This window comes from Lolium rigidum, chromosome 5 (genome assembly GCF_022539505.1).
Source record: "Lolium rigidum isolate FL_2022 chromosome 5, APGP_CSIRO_Lrig_0.1, whole genome shotgun sequence".
NCBI classification, from domain to species: domain Eukaryota; kingdom Viridiplantae; phylum Streptophyta; class Magnoliopsida; order Poales; family Poaceae; genus Lolium; species Lolium rigidum.
Genome location: NC_061512.1, coordinates 219,580,662 through 219,598,417, shown reverse-complemented (window position 1 = coordinate 219,598,417; position 17,756 = coordinate 219,580,662). Strand labels below are relative to the sequence as shown.

The 17,756-nt window shown below is 45.7% G+C and overlaps 3 protein-coding genes across 3 annotated transcripts; 2 read left to right on the top strand and 1 right to left on the bottom strand.

Moving 5' to 3' along the window:
• The first annotated feature begins 2,700 nt into the window (after window positions 1-2,700).
• LOC124657102 (protein CURVATURE THYLAKOID 1D, chloroplastic-like) lies at window positions 2,701-5,802 on the top strand. The gene is made up of 5 exons (XM_047195713.1): window positions 2,701-2,782; window positions 2,860-3,071; window positions 4,855-4,959; window positions 5,324-5,395; window positions 5,473-5,802. Exons 1-5 carry the CDS (start codon window positions 2,701-2,703, stop codon window positions 5,542-5,544), a joined length of 543 nt encoding a protein of 180 aa, XP_047051669.1. The 3' UTR covers window positions 5,545-5,802.
• Window positions 5,803-9,714: 3,912 nt separating this feature from the next.
• LOC124651709 (glucose-6-phosphate isomerase 1, chloroplastic) lies at window positions 9,715-13,471 on the top strand (the record flags this gene model as incomplete). Its single annotated transcript, XM_047190751.1, is given in 14 exon segments — window positions 9,715-10,067; window positions 10,447-10,569; window positions 10,691-10,789; window positions 10,878-10,961; window positions 11,295-11,438; window positions 11,522-11,587; window positions 11,678-11,746; window positions 11,830-11,937; window positions 12,053-12,105; window positions 12,183-12,321; window positions 12,416-12,572; window positions 12,662-12,740; window positions 12,844-12,910; window positions 13,001-13,471. Coding segments are annotated over 14 exon segments (1,670 nt in total), but the record flags the coding sequence as incomplete, so codon positions are not given.
• Window positions 13,472-13,561: 90 nt separating this feature from the next.
• LOC124651710 lies at window positions 13,562-17,382 on the bottom strand. Its single transcript, XM_047190752.1, has 6 exons — window positions 17,104-17,382; window positions 16,331-16,421; window positions 15,983-16,134; window positions 15,760-15,787; window positions 15,556-15,664; window positions 13,562-13,934 (listed from the first exon to the last, which is right to left on the bottom strand). The coding sequence occupies exons 1-6, from the start codon at window positions 17,365-17,367 to the stop codon at window positions 13,853-13,855; spliced, it is 726 nt and encodes a 241-aa protein (XP_047046708.1). The 5' UTR covers window positions 17,368-17,382; the 3' UTR covers window positions 13,562-13,852.
• Between the last annotated feature and the right edge of the window lie 374 nt (window positions 17,383-17,756).

Genomic DNA, 17,756 nt, shown 5'->3' with positions numbered 1-17,756 from the left:
TGCTACTCGTATATATATTCATACCACTCGTATTTCACTATCTCTTCGCCGAACTAGTGCACCTATTAGGTGTGTTGGGGACACAAGAGACTTCTTGCTTTGTGGTTGCAGTGGTTGCATGAGAGGGATATCTTTGACCTCTTCCTCCCTGAGTTCGATAAACCTTGGGTGATCCACTTAAGGGAAAACTTGCTGCTGTTCTACAAACCTCTGCACTTGGAGGCCCAACACTGTCTACAGGAAAGGAGGGGGAACGTAGACATCATGAGGTCACAAGGGATATACAAGGAGACATCCCATGGTGTATGTTCTTTGCGGATGATGTGGTGCTAGTCGATGATAGCCGAACGGGGGTCAATAGAAAGTTAGAGTTGTGGAGGCGAACTCTCGAATCGAAAGGTTTTAGGCTTAGTAGAACTAAAACTGAATACATGAGGTGCGGTTCAGTTCTACTAGGCACGAGGAGGGAGAGGTTAGCCTTGATAGGCAGGTGGTACCGGAGAGAGACACATTTCGATATTTGGGGTCCATGTTGCAGAAGGATGGCGATATCGATGAAGATGTGGGCCACCAAATCAAGGCTGGTTGGATGAAGTGGCGCCAAGCTTCGGGCGTACTCTGTGACAAGAGAGTGCCACAAAAGCTAAAAGGCAGGTTTTATAGGACAGACTATCCGACCTCGCGATGTTGTATGGCGTTGAGTGTTGGCCAACGAAGAGACGACATATCCAACGGCTAAGTGTAGCGAGAGATGCGCATGTTGAGATGGATATGTGGCCACACAAGAAAGGATCGGGTACGGAATGACGATATACGGGAGAGAGTTGGGGTAGCACCGATTGAAGAGAAGCTGGTCCAACATCGTCTCGGATGGTTTGGACATATCCAACGGAGGCCTCCGGAAGCGCCGGTGCATAACGGACGGATAAAGCGTGATGAGAATGTTAAGAGGGGTCGTGGTAGACCAAACTTGACATGGGAGGAGTCCGTTAAGAGAGACCTGAAGGTTTGGAATATCGACAAAGATTTAGCCATGGATAGGGGTGCGTGGAAGTTAGCTATCCACGTTCCGGAACCATGACTTGGTTTCGAGATCTTATGGGTTTCAATTCTAGCCTACCCCAACTTGTTTGGGACTGAAAGGCTTGGTTGTTGTTGTTGTAACAAAAATAAATATTAATAGAAAAGAAAAGGAAACAAAAAAGGAAATAGATAAAGAAAGAAAAGAGAAAGAAAAAACAAAAACAAAAACAAAAAAAGAAAAAACGAAAATGGGCCATGCCTAATAGGCGACAAGGTTGTGCGGTGCCTGATAGGCACGGACATGGTCGGTGGACGAATCCTATTTGACACTCGTTGCGCGCATTAGCACCACGATGCATACGTCTATATCCTTTAGCGCGGGCGTCGTGTGCCAGCCCAGTTTGGTGGTCGTGGGGGAAGGAGGAAGGTAGGGGAGAAGAAGACGATGCGCTCAGCTTGTCGGTGACGGGGAAGACACAGCTATCCGCGGCATCACTGTCAGAGGTGGGTCCAAAAACCTTGAGGTTTAGGGTGCGGGTGCGGTGACTTAGGATCGAGGATGTTGGTGCAGGATCTCACCGGAGATGGTGAAGAAGGTAGGTTTTGAGGGAGAATGGGGAGGCGGCGGACCGATGGAGGCGGTGGCTCGAGCAGGGCGAGATGGCGAGGAGGCGTGGCGCTGGTCGAGTTAGGAAAGATGATGGTTGAAGGGGTGGGGAAAGTGGAGACAAAGGAAGGAGGAGTGCGGGCGTTAGCGCGCTCACTGACAATGAACGCGTCAAATAAGAACCCAGGGTTAGTGTATATGATTGGTGTAGGAGTGCCCCTTTCAGATGAGAAAAGTGGGAGGACCCATACCACGCCCAGCTGCGTGCGCCACAACGCATCGCCTGAAGGCGCCGGCCCATTTGTTCGCTCGCTTAGAAAGAAGTAGTACCGCATTTTTCAGGATTTAGAACATACGAGCTCTAGCCTATTGGTTGTAACTCCGGTCCACCGAGACCCAAGTTCGAACCCTAGGAAAAACTATTTGATCCATTTTCTGAAGCCTGAAAAAATAGATTTTGAGCAAAATTTTGAACCTGAGCAAAATTAGTTTTTTTAGCAAATTGAAATGTAAACAAAATTTCAAATATGTGTAAAATTTTAATTTGAGCAAAATTTGGTTTTGAGCAAATTTTAAAACTAAGCAGAATTTGATTTTGAGCAAAATTTGATTATGAACAAATTTGAAAAAATGAACAATCTGTAATTTAAACACACTTTAGTTTAAAACATTTTTTTCCAAAACCGGGATTGAATTGATTCTGCCTTTAACGGGCCGTGGCCAAAATGTTTCGCCTCGAGCGATGCATATTATCGACTGCAAATGAGCGATGAATATGGATTGGCGAGAAAAGTCCACCATGTTTAAGAAAATAAATCGAAAAGCCCATACTGTGTATCGTGCTTTCAGATGTCAACCATCCACACCAAAAGCAACAACTGGCCCAACCCATAGCCCAACACAGCGCCGCCACTCCCAGGCCCCAGGCCCTAGCTCGCTGTCCACCGAATAGAACGTCTCGACACGACGACAGTCACTTCACAGACACAGGCAGTGAGGCGGCGAGCTCCTCCAGAAACCTCGCCACCCTCAGTCTCGCCCGAGCACAACCCAATCTTGGAAGATCTCCGATGGCGTCCCACACCTCCCACGCCGGCGCCGCGCTCGGACACCTCCCCCTCCGCCCCGCGCCGAACTCCCTTCCAAAGCAAGGTACGCTTCCTTCCACTCCTCACTTCCGGATCCCGTGCGAAAATGCTAGGAGAGCTAAAACCCTAGTTCCGCTCAAGGTTTTGGCCGCGCCGGAGCCTCGCTGTCCCTCCGCGCGACCAAGGACTCGGACGGGTTCAGTCCTCTGGTCTCCGAGAAGCCTGAGTGGCCGACGCCGGCGAAGCGGGAGGGATTGGAGGTCTTCGGCCGGGAGGCGAGCAATGGGGAGGAGGACGGCCAGGTGCAGGGCGAACCGGCTCCGTGGAGCGTTCTCAACCAGCTCGGTGTTGAGGTGAGCGCCTGCACTCGCTTGCTTTGTTGTATTGCAGATTTGAAGCGAATGATTTATGTGCAAGGATTCTGTCTGAATCAAGGTTTCAGTGTGGGGATGAGCTAAATCTCATGGTGTTTTTGTTCAGCCTATAGATTGGGGGTAGATTGTTTCAGTATTCAGATGAGTGTTATGCTATATCTGCTTTGCCCACACTTGGAAGAAAGCAAGTCCCCACGACCATCTTTCGGTTATGGGGATAAATTTGCTGGAGTTTGATATCTAGTTACTGAACCTGGAATTTAAGGTAATTGTAGCCAACTATGCTCAATCAACGAATTGCTAGAGCACAATTACCTGGAATTGCCTTAATTTCAGGCAATTTTCAGCCCTTTGATGCTCTTATGCTCCCCTGCTTAGATGGAAGGGAGTGATATTCAATCATTGGATGGAGATGCAATGGTCTAACTTGGTGACTAGAATTTAACAAAATTTCAGTTATATGTGCACTAGTAGATCCCTTTGCTATACACTTTTTTTGTGTGAATCCGTAGTTATACAAATTGGTACAGCATGCAAGTCTTTTTCTCTTCTTAAACTGGGTTCGTAAAGAGTGATTGGGGTTTTCTTTACTCGTACTCCTATAGAGATGCCAATGGTAGCAGTTCATCTGCTCTTCCTGCTCCATACCTGTGGGATCATTACAAAATTTTGGCAAAGCCTATATACACATAGAGATAGCTGTCCCCAGATTGAGAAATTCAAATCATCCCATGCTTGCTGCTCTCTCACAAACAACTCCTGTTTCTGCCCAAGGTGAAGCTCGGCCTAGAGCTGAGACGACCAAAGTCAAGGTCATAGCATGTAGTGAGTCGGCAGGGTTCGACAGGTTAAGATAATCTAATTTGTTGATCTCTAGCAATGCACGTACATTCAGCTAGCATTAAAAAGTAGCAGTTTGATGTTGTACTGTATATATTGGCGGGTTTGAGCAGAAAAAGAACTGTTGCCAACACATCCATGACCAAAGTCTGTCCGCTTGAAGGAGTTCTTGCCAGTGTTACAACTGAGTTCCGGTGCATTCTTTTTTTCACTGAACACATGCAACCAAAGAAAAACTATTTTTTGAAGTGCATATATCTCTAAATAGATATTGTAAAAGTTCAAATAATTTGAAAATTTTCTTGCGAAAGAACAGTGAACTAATGCCAACTTATATGTTGGATTCATAGTCGCTACTAATTTGATTGCAATGTTTTGGCTCTATAATTAAACTCAGCTGCTTCTTGGATCTTACAGAAGGGAAAATGTATTGGTCTTTTCAGTTCATACAGATTGTTCAAATTTTGCATAGCAAGAATGTTTTAGATTCACTAGGTCTGATCTTATTTTGGAAGTTCATTCCCATTTAATCTCTCTTGAGGTTGCTCTTGCTGTCACAATGCTATTATGTTGGATTCAGAGTCTCTGCTAATTTGGTTGCAATGTTTTGGCTTCATAATCACACTCAGCTGCTTTCTGGATCTTACAGAAGGAAAATGTATTGGTCCTTTCAGTTCATACAGACATTCTTACAAATGAGATAGTGATTGTTCAAATTTTGCGTAGCAAGAATGTTTTAGATTCACTAGATCTGATCTTACTTCGGAAGTTGTCCCTTAAAAGTTCACTCCTGTTTAATCTCTCTCGAGGTTGCTCTTGCTGTCACAAATGCTATTTTGTGCTATGCAACCTTCTTACTTCATCCAGTGATTACAATAATACATTTTTTTATGGCCTAACTCTTTAAATTGTTGTTATGTAGTTGGATTCTGACAGTTCATATGCTGCTCTAGTCTATGGGTCCTCTGCCCTTGTTGCTATTTGGGTATCATCAATAGTGGTTTCTGCAATTGATTCAGTCCCAGTGGTACGTGTCTCTTTCTATTTCTCTCACTCTTCTTCAGTTCTTCCCTTCTTGTCCCAGTGTATGCAGTGGAGAATGGAGATTTTTGTTCACTTCAGCATAAAGTACGAAACGATTTTTTTGCAACAGAAAAAATAAAATAGATTATTTAGTTTATTTAGCTTGAAATGGCGGGCAGTAAAATCTTTCTGATTATACCAGATTTTTCTACCAATGGGAAGAGACTGGTTTGACATTAGTGAGACAGTTACCTTGTCACACTCAACAGTCTCACCAGCCCGAGAAAGCTTTATAAGTTCAGAAATACTGTTGGAAATGCATATGGAATTTTGTGAGTCTTACAATTGTTCTTGACTTCGCATGGCAGGTTCCTCAGGTGATGGAAGTTGTTGGCCTTGGCTTTACTGTCTGGTTCACCTCGCGATATCTGATATTTAAGGTGATTATACTCCCTTTGAAGTGTAAACTTTTTAATACCAGTTTCAGCTGTTGATATTTCTACTCTCTGTAATGCAGGAGAACAGGGACGAGTTGATCACCAGAATTGGCTCCATCAAAAAGCAGGTGCTTGGGTCTCGTGACGACTGAGCAGATTTTCAGCGCTCCGTTTGACCAAGCGGGTTTAGTGAAAAAAATGTTGTACTGAATCACCGATGGTGATTGTGAAAATATAATCTTGTACCGTTGCTGTTTTCCTTTTTCGACAAAAGATGCTCTGAATAAGTAGAATTTCGTCTTGATAGGCTCTTTCTTTAGGAGCTTTTCCTTTCATTCAGATGTGCCGTAGGGTGGTTGCACCTTTCTGTTGCTTCCGCCGAAATTAATGATAGGGGTTGCGCATGCTGTACTGCCCAGTTCTGCCCATGGCATGCCACCTGATGGGGCGGCTATTGTTATTCCAAAGTCATCGCATCAGGTGGCTGCGTTCTGTCTCTGTCAAAAGTTTACAATGGCAATCAGAGTTCTAAACAAAGCTATATTCCTCTAACCCGACTTGTGTGTGGCCTATTGGTTGGTGTCTTCTGTTTTGTATTGAAGCCAGGCTGGTTAGTGTCGAAAAATGAGAATTGCCGCCCTTCACCAACCAATTAGGCTCTCTTTAATTTCTTGTTCGAGGAAGTTTTTTCTTCTTATTTCTTTTCTGTTTGAGAAGTTAAATTCTGAGTTATTTTTTACCTCTACTTGGACGTACCAAATGCTAGTCAATTCCCCCGGCGGGACAGGCTCCCTTTCTTGCCTTTGTTGACTGAAATGTGAACCCATAAATTTTGGTTTCCTGGTTCTAGCTATGAGCTGAGCTATAACGATTCCGTCGATGGAGATTACCTCATCAAAGAAACGATCTACTGTTTGACTTCTGAGGATGTAGGAAGGTATGCTCAACTGAGCAGCCCAAAACTCATCTGCTCAGAGTCAAGCATTTTGGAGTACCGAAGCGATCAGTTGCCTTTTAGCTCATCTGACCAAGAAGGGGGCAGTCGCTTTCCTAAAAGGCCAAAAACTAAACGTTTAGTTGGCCTTTTAGCCTATCACAGTCGGAAGGAGGCAATCGCTTTCCTATACGGCCATTAGAGCTGAGCATAGGGCAGTGATTGATTGGGGGTTTTTGCCCTGTGGCCTGTTGGCGGCGAGGGGTATTGACCATTAGAGATGCGACCGGGCAGGAAGGCAGCAGGAGTTTGTTATGGTTTATCAATTGACATTTGACAAGCGCATCAATAACAAGATGGGAAATCCAGGTGTCTCAATTCTCAGTAAGAGCGATTCCAGTGGTATCCTGAAACAATCTAAAAAAAACATTTGCATGCCTAAAGATCTTTTCGATCAATAGTGTCTTTAGAGGCCATTCCCGCTCCACAGGGCTTCTTACAGGCGCACCAGATGCAACGTTCTGGCGACGTGGCGACTCAATGTTTTTGGGACGGTGCGAGTGGTGGGTCAGCCATGTTATTGTCACAAACAATAGACAGCTTATCATTATGAAGACGACGGTTTCTGAACCGGAGGCAACCGAGACGTCTTGTTGGTGCTGCGCCTTCTCCATGCATCGTTCGTGTTCGCCTTCCCCACGCGGTTACGTTAATGTCACAACACTCCTTCCTGCCCATTCTCCACTGATTTTCGCCTCTGCTTACCGTGTCACCTTTGCCTATAAAAGCCCATCGATGGTCGCTCGCACCACCACACTAGCCGCCGTCGCACACCACCACCACCTCCACGCAGTGGCGGACGCAGGAAAGAATTGGAGGGGGGGCACACCTCCAAAAAAAAATTTTTTGCGCCCCCCAAAATGTGAAGAATGTTTGCCAAATTAACCATATATAAGATAAATTGATTATCAACATTGAAGTTCAATATATATCAAGGTTCAGGAAAGCTAAAAGTGCAGTGGCCTTTCGCTGAGATCTTATGCATTTAGTGCGTGCTTAAGCGGTCCTAAAGCGTTCTTGACTTAGTCAACGACAGGACCAGAAACTAGCGAAAATCAGGCATTTTAGGCCAAATTTCAGGCCGGGGAGACAACGGAACGGCCGGTAATTAGGAGGAGATGTATCGATGATGGTTTTATAGCTAGATTGGGTGCACTATTCGTCTATTCCCCTTGCTAAACCTCGCGCTCATGCCAAAAGTTACCGCGTCCCGGTAATTTCCTGCGGGCCCAAAAGTTACCGCATGTAACGCTTCGGGATTGATTTTTCAACGCTCATGTGTGCCTAATCACGATTAAAATAATACGTAATGATTAATTGCGCCTAGCCATGAATTAGCCACTTCAGCCCTAATCGATGCGGTGCCCCTCGGCTTCACTCTTCATCGCGCTTAAGCGACCGTTTTTTCCGCTTTCCCGAACCTTGATACATGTCAAATGTGCATGATTGCAATAAAAATAGTTCAAAAAATGAAAAAAGTCTTGCATGATAGAATATAGCATAAACAGAATACAATAAGTGATTTCATTTCTAAAAGTGTAAAACTTTTAATTTTAACATCAGACTGAATAGGGGCAATTTCAAGTCTTAAATTGACTTCATGAAATAGCTGAATAGTGACTCATGGAAATATAAACAGAGTACAGGGAGCATGGGCGCGGACGGGGACCTGCTGGAGCTGGACTCCTGAAGCGCAACGCTGCGGCCGGTGGGAAGAGCCGGGGACTGCTGGAGCCAACACTGGCGGCCGGCGACCGGCGCCGCGGCGGCCGATCCCAAGCCGGCAACTGCCCGCTTCTTCTTGAGCGCATGCAGAGGGAGTCCGGGCAGCCGGAAGCGACAGGCGGACGGCGGCCGCCGGACGGCAGAGAGCGTCGAGGGCTGAGCCCGAACGAGAGCGGGGCGGCGGGCGGCGGCAGCGGGGAATCGCGTTTGCTGTTGCGTGAGTCGTGACCTCGGTCTGCGACTCGTCGATGCTTGGAGTTGGACCGAGACAGCCAGATTGGTCGTATTTTGCAGGGGGTATCAATTTGTTTCAGAAATTCTGGGTGGGCCACGGCCCCCTCGGCCCCCCCGCTGCGTCCGCCCATGCCTCCACGTCGAAGCCAATGATAGATGCAAAATGTGGCGCCTCCACGCCAGGAGGTACTCCATGCTGGACTACAACGACCGCGCGTTGGCATCACTGCCGCCGCCTTCACCTCTACCCCCACCTATGGCTGAACCTGCATCGCCATATCCCGAGCTTGAGCTTGATGAGGATGACCTGGCAGAGTTCGTGGATCTTGACATGCAATTCCAAATTTAAATGAAAATTTTAATTTGTATCGAATTTAAATTTTTGAAATGCCTTTTAGGTGGACGTGGATGAGAACGAACGTGTCCTAAACTTGGCGTCCCATCGTCCGATCCATTGCTTTTACCGCATGTAGTTTAGGGAACTGTGACTCGAAAAGCTTTAAACTCTCGATACGTATTCAAATTTTTCTTTATAGTTAAAATTAGAGAAGTTTGATCGATTTTGAAAGCTTTGTCTATTTCCTACCGAAGGTAGTACGCACAGTTGTACGACGGCCACCAAAGTTGATCCGCAAGTAGCCAAATACACACAGAGTACAAAAGTGTCCGCGCAGTAAATTGCTTTCTCTATAGGGTCGCCATCCAAGTGTCACAGACCAACAAAATTTCCTGAAACGCAGCACGGAGCCGCAGAACCAAATCGGGGAAAAAAACACGCTAGCAGGAGTAGCAGCAAAAATTTCGAATAATAATCTTCGATTTTTGTTTTTTGCACGCACGCAAATATCGTCATACCTCTCGTCGTCGGACCCTGTTACCGTCACGCAAAGATCGCCTGCCCCGGGCCGTCACCTCTCAGGCTCTCGCCGTCGGTCTCCGCCGTTCAGATCTTTCCGCCCCCCGCCGGCGGCGCCCGCCTCTCACACGTGCGACTCCCCGCCGTCGAACGGCCTCGTCCACCACCCACTAGGACGCTGCCTCGTGGGGCCGCGCTGACGTGGTTGTCTTCGTCTTCCTCCCCCAACCCAACAAATAAAGCCAAGCCCAGCGCGGCCACCAACTCCCACCTCGTGGACTCCTCCCAAAACTAAACCCTCCCTCCCCCTTTCCCTCTCACCCCAACTCGGATGCGCCCGTGACCACACCGCCGCCGCCAGCGCACCGCGACCTCCGCCGCCGATGGCGTCCATCTCGGGCGCGGCGGCGCCGCCCACCCACTCCCCATGCCACCTCCGCCTCCGGCGCCAGCTCCTCCTGCGCCCCTCCCACCTCCGCCTCCGCGCGCCCCACTCCATCACCTCCCCCTCCCCACCGCTCGCATCCAAACACCCGGCGCACGCGGTGGAGAAGGACCCGATCAAGCTCTGGGACCGGTACGTGGACTGGCTCTACCAGCACAAGGAGCTGGGCCTCTTCGTCGACGTCAGCCGCATGGCCTTCACCGACGACTTCCTCCAGCGCATGGAGCCGCTCCTGCAGCGGGCCTTCCTCGCCATGGGGGAGCTCGAGAAGGGCGCCATCGCCAACCCCGACGAGGGCCGCATGGTGGGGCACTACTGGCTCCGCGACCCCGGGCTCGCGCCCAACTCCTTCCTCAGAACCAAGATCGAGAACACCGTCGACCACATCCTCGCCTTCTCCCAGGACATCGTATCGGGCAAGGTCAGCTCAGTTTGTTGTACTACTACTTATTTTCCCATAGAGTTTATTGCTAGTACTCCAAAGGAGTAGTACTATAGATTGGATAAAAATATCTGGGGTTTGCAATGCAACAGAGTCACTCTTCGGTAATTATAGCTCGGCAATGATAAAAGCTTAATTTGGGGGTTGGGTTGAGGAAATGCAATTGCTTATAGTCAGTCAGAGAAACAGTGGTAGTAGTTAATTTGGGGGTTGGGTTGGGTGATTGACATGAATGGATGATAGGGAATGTGCATTGTACAAAGATAGATACGGATTATGTGTAGCTTATTCAGGCTTTTCATATCTTCATTTGGAATCACCGCAAGCTCTTATAAGCCAATTGTGCCATGAAATGCAGATTAAACCCCCGTCGTCTCAGGCTGGTCGTTTTACCCAAATACTCTCTATAGGAATCGGAGGATCATCTTTGGGACCTCAGTTTGTTTCTGAGGCGCTTGCACCCGATAACCCCCCGTTGAAGGTATTATCCCAAGTTCTCCGATCTGTGCAATTTGGTTTCGTTGCACCTGTCCATTCTGTTGGTGCCTTTCATGCAGCTAGCTGTTATAAGCTTTACCCCGAATTATTCCGCTTGACACCAGATACGATTTATCGACAACACCGATCCTGCTGGAATCGATCACCAAATTGCTCAACTAGGGGCAGAACTTGCATCTACTCTTGTAATTGTAATCTCAAAGGTACAGATGGTTTTCCATTGGTATGCCTTCTCCTTTCCCACTTGCTAGTAGATACATGTTCGCATAACATGTTTGTTTGTACTTACAGAGTGGTGGCACACCTGAAACCCGGAATGGTCTACTGGAAGTACAGAAGGCCTTCAGAGATGCTGGATTGGAATTCTCGAAACAGGTTTTGACCTTAGGATTTCTATGCTTGCAAGTTATTTATATATTGAAATGGCAAATGTCTGGACAACATGTAACTACAACCAGTGAGGGAGACTTGTCACATCTTTCATCTGCAAACTAGTGAGATAATTTGTATGAACTGGATTATGCATCAATAGAGTTTTGTGTTCATTGTTGTTGCTCAGTAACAAAACATTTGTCTTGATAATCCAGTTTATGGTTTTGCAAAAATGCTGTGGCAATCAATTTCTGGTTACTATATGATTACCCTATGCACAGTTTCTGCACCGATATAGAACAAGTTCACTATGCGATGACACAAACTATTTTGCAGGGTGTTGCAATTACTCAAGAAAATTCTTTATTAGATAACACTGCCAGAATAGAGGGATGGTTAGATCGTTTTCCTATGTTTGACTGGGTTGGTGGTAGAACATCAGAATTGTCAGCTGTGGGGTTACTTCCAGCTGCATTGCAGGTCAGTGTCTTCTATTTTCCTGTGGTTATAAGTGGACTTCTAGGAGTTTCAGATTAACACGAGTGTGTTTTGCCACTTACCAGGGTATCGATGTCAAGGAAATGCTTATTGGTGCAGCACTAATGGATGAAGAGACCAGGAACACTGTGGTATGGTATTTTAGATGTATAGGTTATCTGCTCTGGTAGTATGATTTGACCATGGAAGTATGTCTAAAATGTTGTTTTGCACTTATCCAGGTTAAAGAAAATCCAGCAGCATTACTTGCATTATCTTGGTATTGGGCTACTGAAGGAGTAGGCAATAAGGTCTGCAGCTTCATGGGTTACGACTTCAGTTGAGGTTTCTGATTTGAGTATTTTGCTTACCCGTCACTTCACTCCTCTTCCAGGATATGGTTGTACTTCCGTACAAGGACAGTCTGCTACTTTTGAGTAGATATTTGCAACAACTTGTCATGGAATCTCTTGGGAAAGAGTTTGACCTTGATGGCAATCGGGTATGTATTCTTGCTTCTCTATTCCTAGCACCTGATGTTCTGTAACTACACTATTAGCTGCAGAATTTTTTGTTCAGTAGTGTGCTTTGTTAAGTGTAGAAAATTTTAATGGCAGGTTAATCAAGGGCTAACTGTATATGGTAACAAAGGAAGCACAGACCAGCATGCGTAAGTTCGTGCTAATTTTTTCTGTACTGCTTACTGTTATTAAGGTGCATCGCTTAATGAATTGTCCATGGTTGCAGCTACATTCAACAGCTGAGAGAAGGGGTGCACAACTTCTTCGTTACTTTTATCGAGGTTTTGCGTGACAGGCCTCCCGGTCATGATTGGGAGCTCGAACCGGGAGTTACATGTGGTGATTACTTGTTTGGGATGTTGCAGGTTTGCCTTCAGAATTCAGACTTGAAGAGATAGACTCATGTTAATTTGTGCGCCAGTATGATGATCAGTGACAGTGGAAACCGTATACTTGCAGGGTACACGTGCTGCTCTTTATTCTAATGACCGGGAGTCCATCTCCGTTACTGTGCAAGAAGTGACCCCCAGAGCTGTTGGAGCACTGGTGGCACTCTATGAACGTGCAGTTGGGATTTATGCATCTCTAGTTAACATCAATGCCTATCATCAGCCTGGTACTCTCCTCAATATGCACTACTTTGCTCAGGCTCCTTAACTTACTATTGTTATCCTTATGTTCATATATGTTCTATACGCTACACAGGTGTTGAGGCAGGAAAAAAGGCAGCAGGAGAGGTATTGGCACTTCAGAAGAGGGTGCTGACTGTCATGAATGAAGCCAGGCATGAAATCTCTTATTTACTTCTCGTTGGTTGATCAAATGAGTGTTCTCTTTGCAGCAACTTAGATGCAGTTGGTTATATATGTTTGCTTGTTCTCTTTCAGCTGCAAAGACCCTGCTGAACCATTGACTCTGGAACAAATAGCAGATCGCTGTCATTGCCCTGAAGATGTAATCTTCACCTTCGCCTTAACATGCTTTCTGTTTTCGCTCTGTTTTGTGTTTCTGATTTTCTTAACTTGTGCATTATGCTTGAACCAGATTGAGATGATATACAAAATTATTCAGCACATGGCAGCAAATGATAGAGCGCTTATAGCAGAAGGCAGCTGCGGTTCTCCTCGAAGCGTCAAGGTTTATCTTGGAGAATGCAATGTAGACGACCTATGATTGCCTTCTAGATCTTCAGGTTTGGATTTGTGTAAAATTGGGTGGTCTCCTGAAATAAAAGGAACATCACCAATGGCTGGGCCATGCATGTTCCAGATGTGCCATTAGTTTCTTATTTGGTTGTGATGACACGGTTGCCGTGACCTTGTACTTTAGGGTACAGATTTTTTTCTCTTTTTTGAAGTGCCGCCAAATTACAAAACAAAGGAGGGATACCCTGCATATCTTACTTCGTTTAAACTTATCTTTGTCAGCAATGTATTCTGTTTAAACTCCATTCAGATACAATTGTTTGCAATCAGTTGAGTTTTTATTTGAAACGCAATCAGTTGACTTCTTATTGTGGCATGGAGGCAAAATATTCGAACGAGTGGCATATCTATCTTTTGTGTACCAATGCAGATCTTAACAGAGTTTATTCTGGCACCAACGTTATTGAAATGAATGTCATATATACATTTTTGGTGTACAACGAGTCCAACTGCTGCTTCACACAACCAAATGAATGGCCTATTTACACCACCAATGTAATTTATTCAAATGGGCTTCCAAGCCTCCTGCAAACCTGAATGCTAAACCGCAATTCTTCAAGCATCATAGATCTAACCGCTAGACCCCCAATCCTCCCATCAACAGTATTACTACTCGATTTCCAAGCAACGTGGTGAACCAACCTAAATAACTAGAGGCACACCAGTAACAACAGTGTTCACCACCGATTATTCACAGTAACTTGGCTACCACGCGCCAGGACATCCGAACGGCTGTACTTGCTACCTTAAGAATTGCTTGATTATTGTAGATCCTGTCACCATGAAAAATGTGGACTACAGTCAGATTACAAAATGAAATAATGCAGGGAATAAATTACTATATAATGCAACTTTTAAGAGCAGGGTATGACTGTCCCTTGTCCTGACAGGTTCCATGCCTGATTCCAAATTTAGAAGATGATTTTGTTGCTTGGTATAAATCAAAGAACTATACTGAATGGGAACACCAATTTGGGAGTAGGTCAAGACGACCTGATGGCCAGGAAATGTCAAGAAACAACCCAGTTTGGGATATTGTTTGGAAATTAAAACTTCCATCAAAGATAAAAGATTTTTATTTGGAGAGCTTTGCATGGTCTAATCCCAGGCAAGGGAAGACATTCGCCATCCTATGTTTACTTGTAATCGAGCTATGGAAGTGTGGCAGGCTCTAGGGCTTGAACAGGTAATAAAAAAGGCAGTTCCTTTGGATAGATCAGGCTCTGTGATCTTCGAGGAATTGTTGAGAAGCCCAAGAAAAAAGTCTCTGGTTCTTGGACAGTTGGGTTTGCAGGAGACAATCGCTGTTGCTTCTTGGTATATTTGGTGGCAAAGAAGAGAAGCAGTAAAAGGAGAGAAAATAGCGCCAGCAGCCAGATCAGCTTTTTCAATCCAAGCTTTGACCGCTAACTATGGTGTTGCTGTAGGTGCTTCAAAAGAACGTCAGGTTCTTTGGAGCAAATCCCCACCAGGCCAGTATAAGGTGAATGTCAATGCTGCCTATTATCCGAATGGCATGGGAGCAGTTGCAGCTGTCATCAGAAATAACTGTGGAGAAGCTATAGCGGGTGGGGCTTGGCCAATGGAACATCTCCTTAATGCACCGAGGCTTTTGCCATGCGAGCTGGGTTACAGTTGCTGGAACAGTCAGGATGCTCTTCTGTTGTTGCTGAATCGGATAGCCTAGAACTAATTCAAGCCTGCACGGGAGTCATTGATTTATGGAGCCCTTGCCGATTGCTTTCTTATTGCGAACCGCATTCGTTCTGTGTAGTTTCAACGTTGCCCAACAGAAGCAAATGTGGCGGCGCACAATTTAGCTCAGTTTTCTGCCGATTCTAGTAGCATTATTTCTTGGGATGGTGATCCTCCTATTTCTGTTATGAGAGATGTACTGAATGATGTAACTTTACTAAACTCTGAATAAAGTGAGAAGTTGTGTAAAAAAAGGTTTCATGCCTGATTGATGCCCCAGATCATGGCAACCTTACATAGGCCAGGACCAGTCTAGATTTCTTGATTCCGTTGGAACTTAGAAGTGATCAATCATGGGGCTAACAGCCTAACACATATTCCATATTTGCTCACAAGGTTAACTAGTACTGAAGAACAGTAGAGCATAAGCTATCTTCAGGAACTTTACAAAGTTCGCAACAGTACTCTAGTACCCCACTAGATGGGAAGAGTTTACATAGTAGATGACCAAGATGAACTTTGAAGACATTGGCAGTACGTTTGACTCGGCTAATGTAGTTTGTGAAACGAAATTAGCCGCTGAGGGTTGGATAGAAAAATAATTTGCACGATTTCAGGACTCAAGCTTAGTAAACAAGCTATGCATGTTGTTTCAGCATTTCTTGAAAGTTCATGTCCAAGCTAAGTGGAACAACTTACCCAACAGCTGTGGCACCCCATGAAGCTACATTATAAGCGACTTTTGTCCCATCCCATGCCTTCCGAAGTTTGCCTTTTCTCTTCTCAGTTGAAAATGTCTTCTTAAGGGCTGGCAGAAGAATAGTCAGGAAGTTCAGCATGAAAACATTCATTTAACATGATTTGAGTAATCATTCTCATGAACAAGGAAATAAGAGAGGGAACCTTTTTGAAGTCGATCAGGAGATAATTCCTGTAGAACATGAAATTTTTATAGATCATACATGAAGAGACACGACAAAACAGGATATTATAAAGAAGAGCAGCACAACTATGGTGACTTTGGCATCTCTTGTAAAGAGGTGCACAGCTTAAGGGAATAGGAACTTAGGTGCAAAGGTGATGGATAAAATTACAGACTGGAGTGTAAATAGATAGACATTCCTACCTTGGTTTTTTTAAGTGTCAGTAAGTATGTGGCTACAAAGAAAGCTATCCCTTCAGCTGCATCCTCTGGCTTAACAAGAACGTATCCATTGTCGTCATCATCTTCCCACAGATCTACCGCCTTTATCATATCCCATGACATATCCATTTCAGCTGTGGCAAAGAACACTGAATGAATTGTAGGATATTGCATCTCTATTTCGAGAAGAATTAAATGAAAACGGATGTGAAGCGCAACATAGAAGAAAATTGATAATTCATATCCACTGAATGAGTTATCTGAGCTGGCCATATATTTAGATAGATTGTGCAGTACCAGCAGTAATAAGCGCATTCAGTAGAGACATACCTGCACCATTTTGACATACGGACTTTTGAATTTCCTCAAATTCTTGAAGAAACCCAGGTGATTCAAACCTAGATTTAACAAGTTCAAACATCTGCAAGGTGAAAGCAAGCCGTTCAGCGCATTGGACAGCTTCCTTGTAAAATGAATTAATATGAAAACTGTCTATGCTCCCTGCCCTATTGCTCGAGGAAAAAAAAAACAGGTGACATGAAATTGTCCTGCACGCATTCTAAATGTGAAATTGGGAATAAAATGTACGCCTAGAAAAATATTGCACCTCCTATTCTGATCTTAGTACCCTGTTAATAGCAGTCCCTTTGCTAGTTGTAAATACTTAGCGCAAAAGTGGGAATACAAGGTGTCTAGCCTAAATTATCACATTATGTTGTTCCAGCATCTTAGACGCCGATATCTTTATTTTAGAGAATCTACACACTGCATTTGATCCTGCTTCTAATAAAAGGGCATGTTTCCAAGGTAGTGAGTCCAGATATTCAGGTTCCTCGCCAGCCACGACAAGGACAAACCAGGGACAAAATATAAGAACAACAATATGAAAGCAAATTTTAACTAGTTCCGGAAACAGGGTACCCAACTCAGATCTAGATGGCTAACCGACCAACTTAGTAGTTCTAATTTATGCATACAAACCTGAAACAACGAGAATCTAGTTGAACTACTACCGCGCTATGTCGACAGTTGCACGCTATTTAGTGCAATTAATGCCTCAATAGTCTGGACTCTCGAAGTCCCAAACCTCGCCGCATCCGTACCTGGTCGGTCGCGTGGTCGGAGTCGCTGGCCAGCGACGCCGCGGAGTCGCCGTCGTCGGCGCCCTCGCTGTCCCCGTACTCCGAGGCCTCGGTGTCCGCGGCCACCTCGGAGAGAGAGGCCCCGAGATCGGCGTCGCCCAGCCCGTCGAGCGTCCGCCGGAGCTCCTGCAGGAGCGACTCCAGCCTCTGCCTCCGCAGCCTGACCTTCGGCGACCGCCGCGGGGGCGGCGCCGCCGCCGGCGAGGAGGTGGAGGGCGGCTCCATCGGGAGGGAGGGAACCCTGTTGTCGGTCGCCGGAGGAGGCGACGCCGGGCTGGAACTAGCGTCTGTACCGTGTACTAGTTGCCTTGTACATCGAGGCGTGTGTTCCCGTGTGATTGATGGTTTCGTTAACCGGAAGGTGTTTTTGCTGCTTTTGTTTCGTTTCTGATTGTGTTTTCGTGTAGGGAAAAAGGATATAGGAAAAACGTGTCGCGTCTGCGGACGCAGGCGATTTACACAAAAATAACCAAAAAGTGGAAGAAAAGCACAGACTGACCCTCCGGCGAAATTATTTCACCAATCTAACTCTTTTGTGTGGCGCCTCTCCCACGGGCGCCACACGTGCCCATGTGGCTCCCCTCCTGCCGGCGCCACACACCCAGCCGACGTGG

Excerpts from the sequence above, each read along its gene's own strand:
- LOC124657102 (XM_047195713.1), top strand. The coding sequence starts at position 2,701 with ATGGCGTCCCACACCTCCCACGCCGGCGCCGCGCTCGGACACCTCCCC. Across the intron at positions 2,783-2,859 it reads GAACTCCCTTCCAAAGCAAG|GTTTTGGCCGCGCCGGAGCC; the intron begins GTACGCTTCCTT and ends GTTCCGCTCAAG. Across the intron at positions 4,960-5,323 it reads CAATTGATTCAGTCCCAGTG|GTTCCTCAGGTGATGGAAGT; the intron begins GTACGTGTCTCT and ends TTCGCATGGCAG.
- LOC124651710 (XM_047190752.1), bottom strand. The coding sequence starts at position 17,367 with ATGGAGCCGCCCTCCACCTCCTCGCCGGCGGCGGCGCCGCCCCCGCGG. Across the intron at positions 15,665-15,759 it reads TCCTGATCGACTTCAAAAAG|CCCTTAAGAAGACATTTTCA; the intron begins GTTCCCTCTCTT and ends TTCTTCTGCCAG. Across the intron at positions 13,935-15,555 it reads TGGGGTGCCACAGCTGTTGG|GATCTACAATAATCAAGCAA; the intron begins GTAAGTTGTTCC and ends TCATGGTGACAG.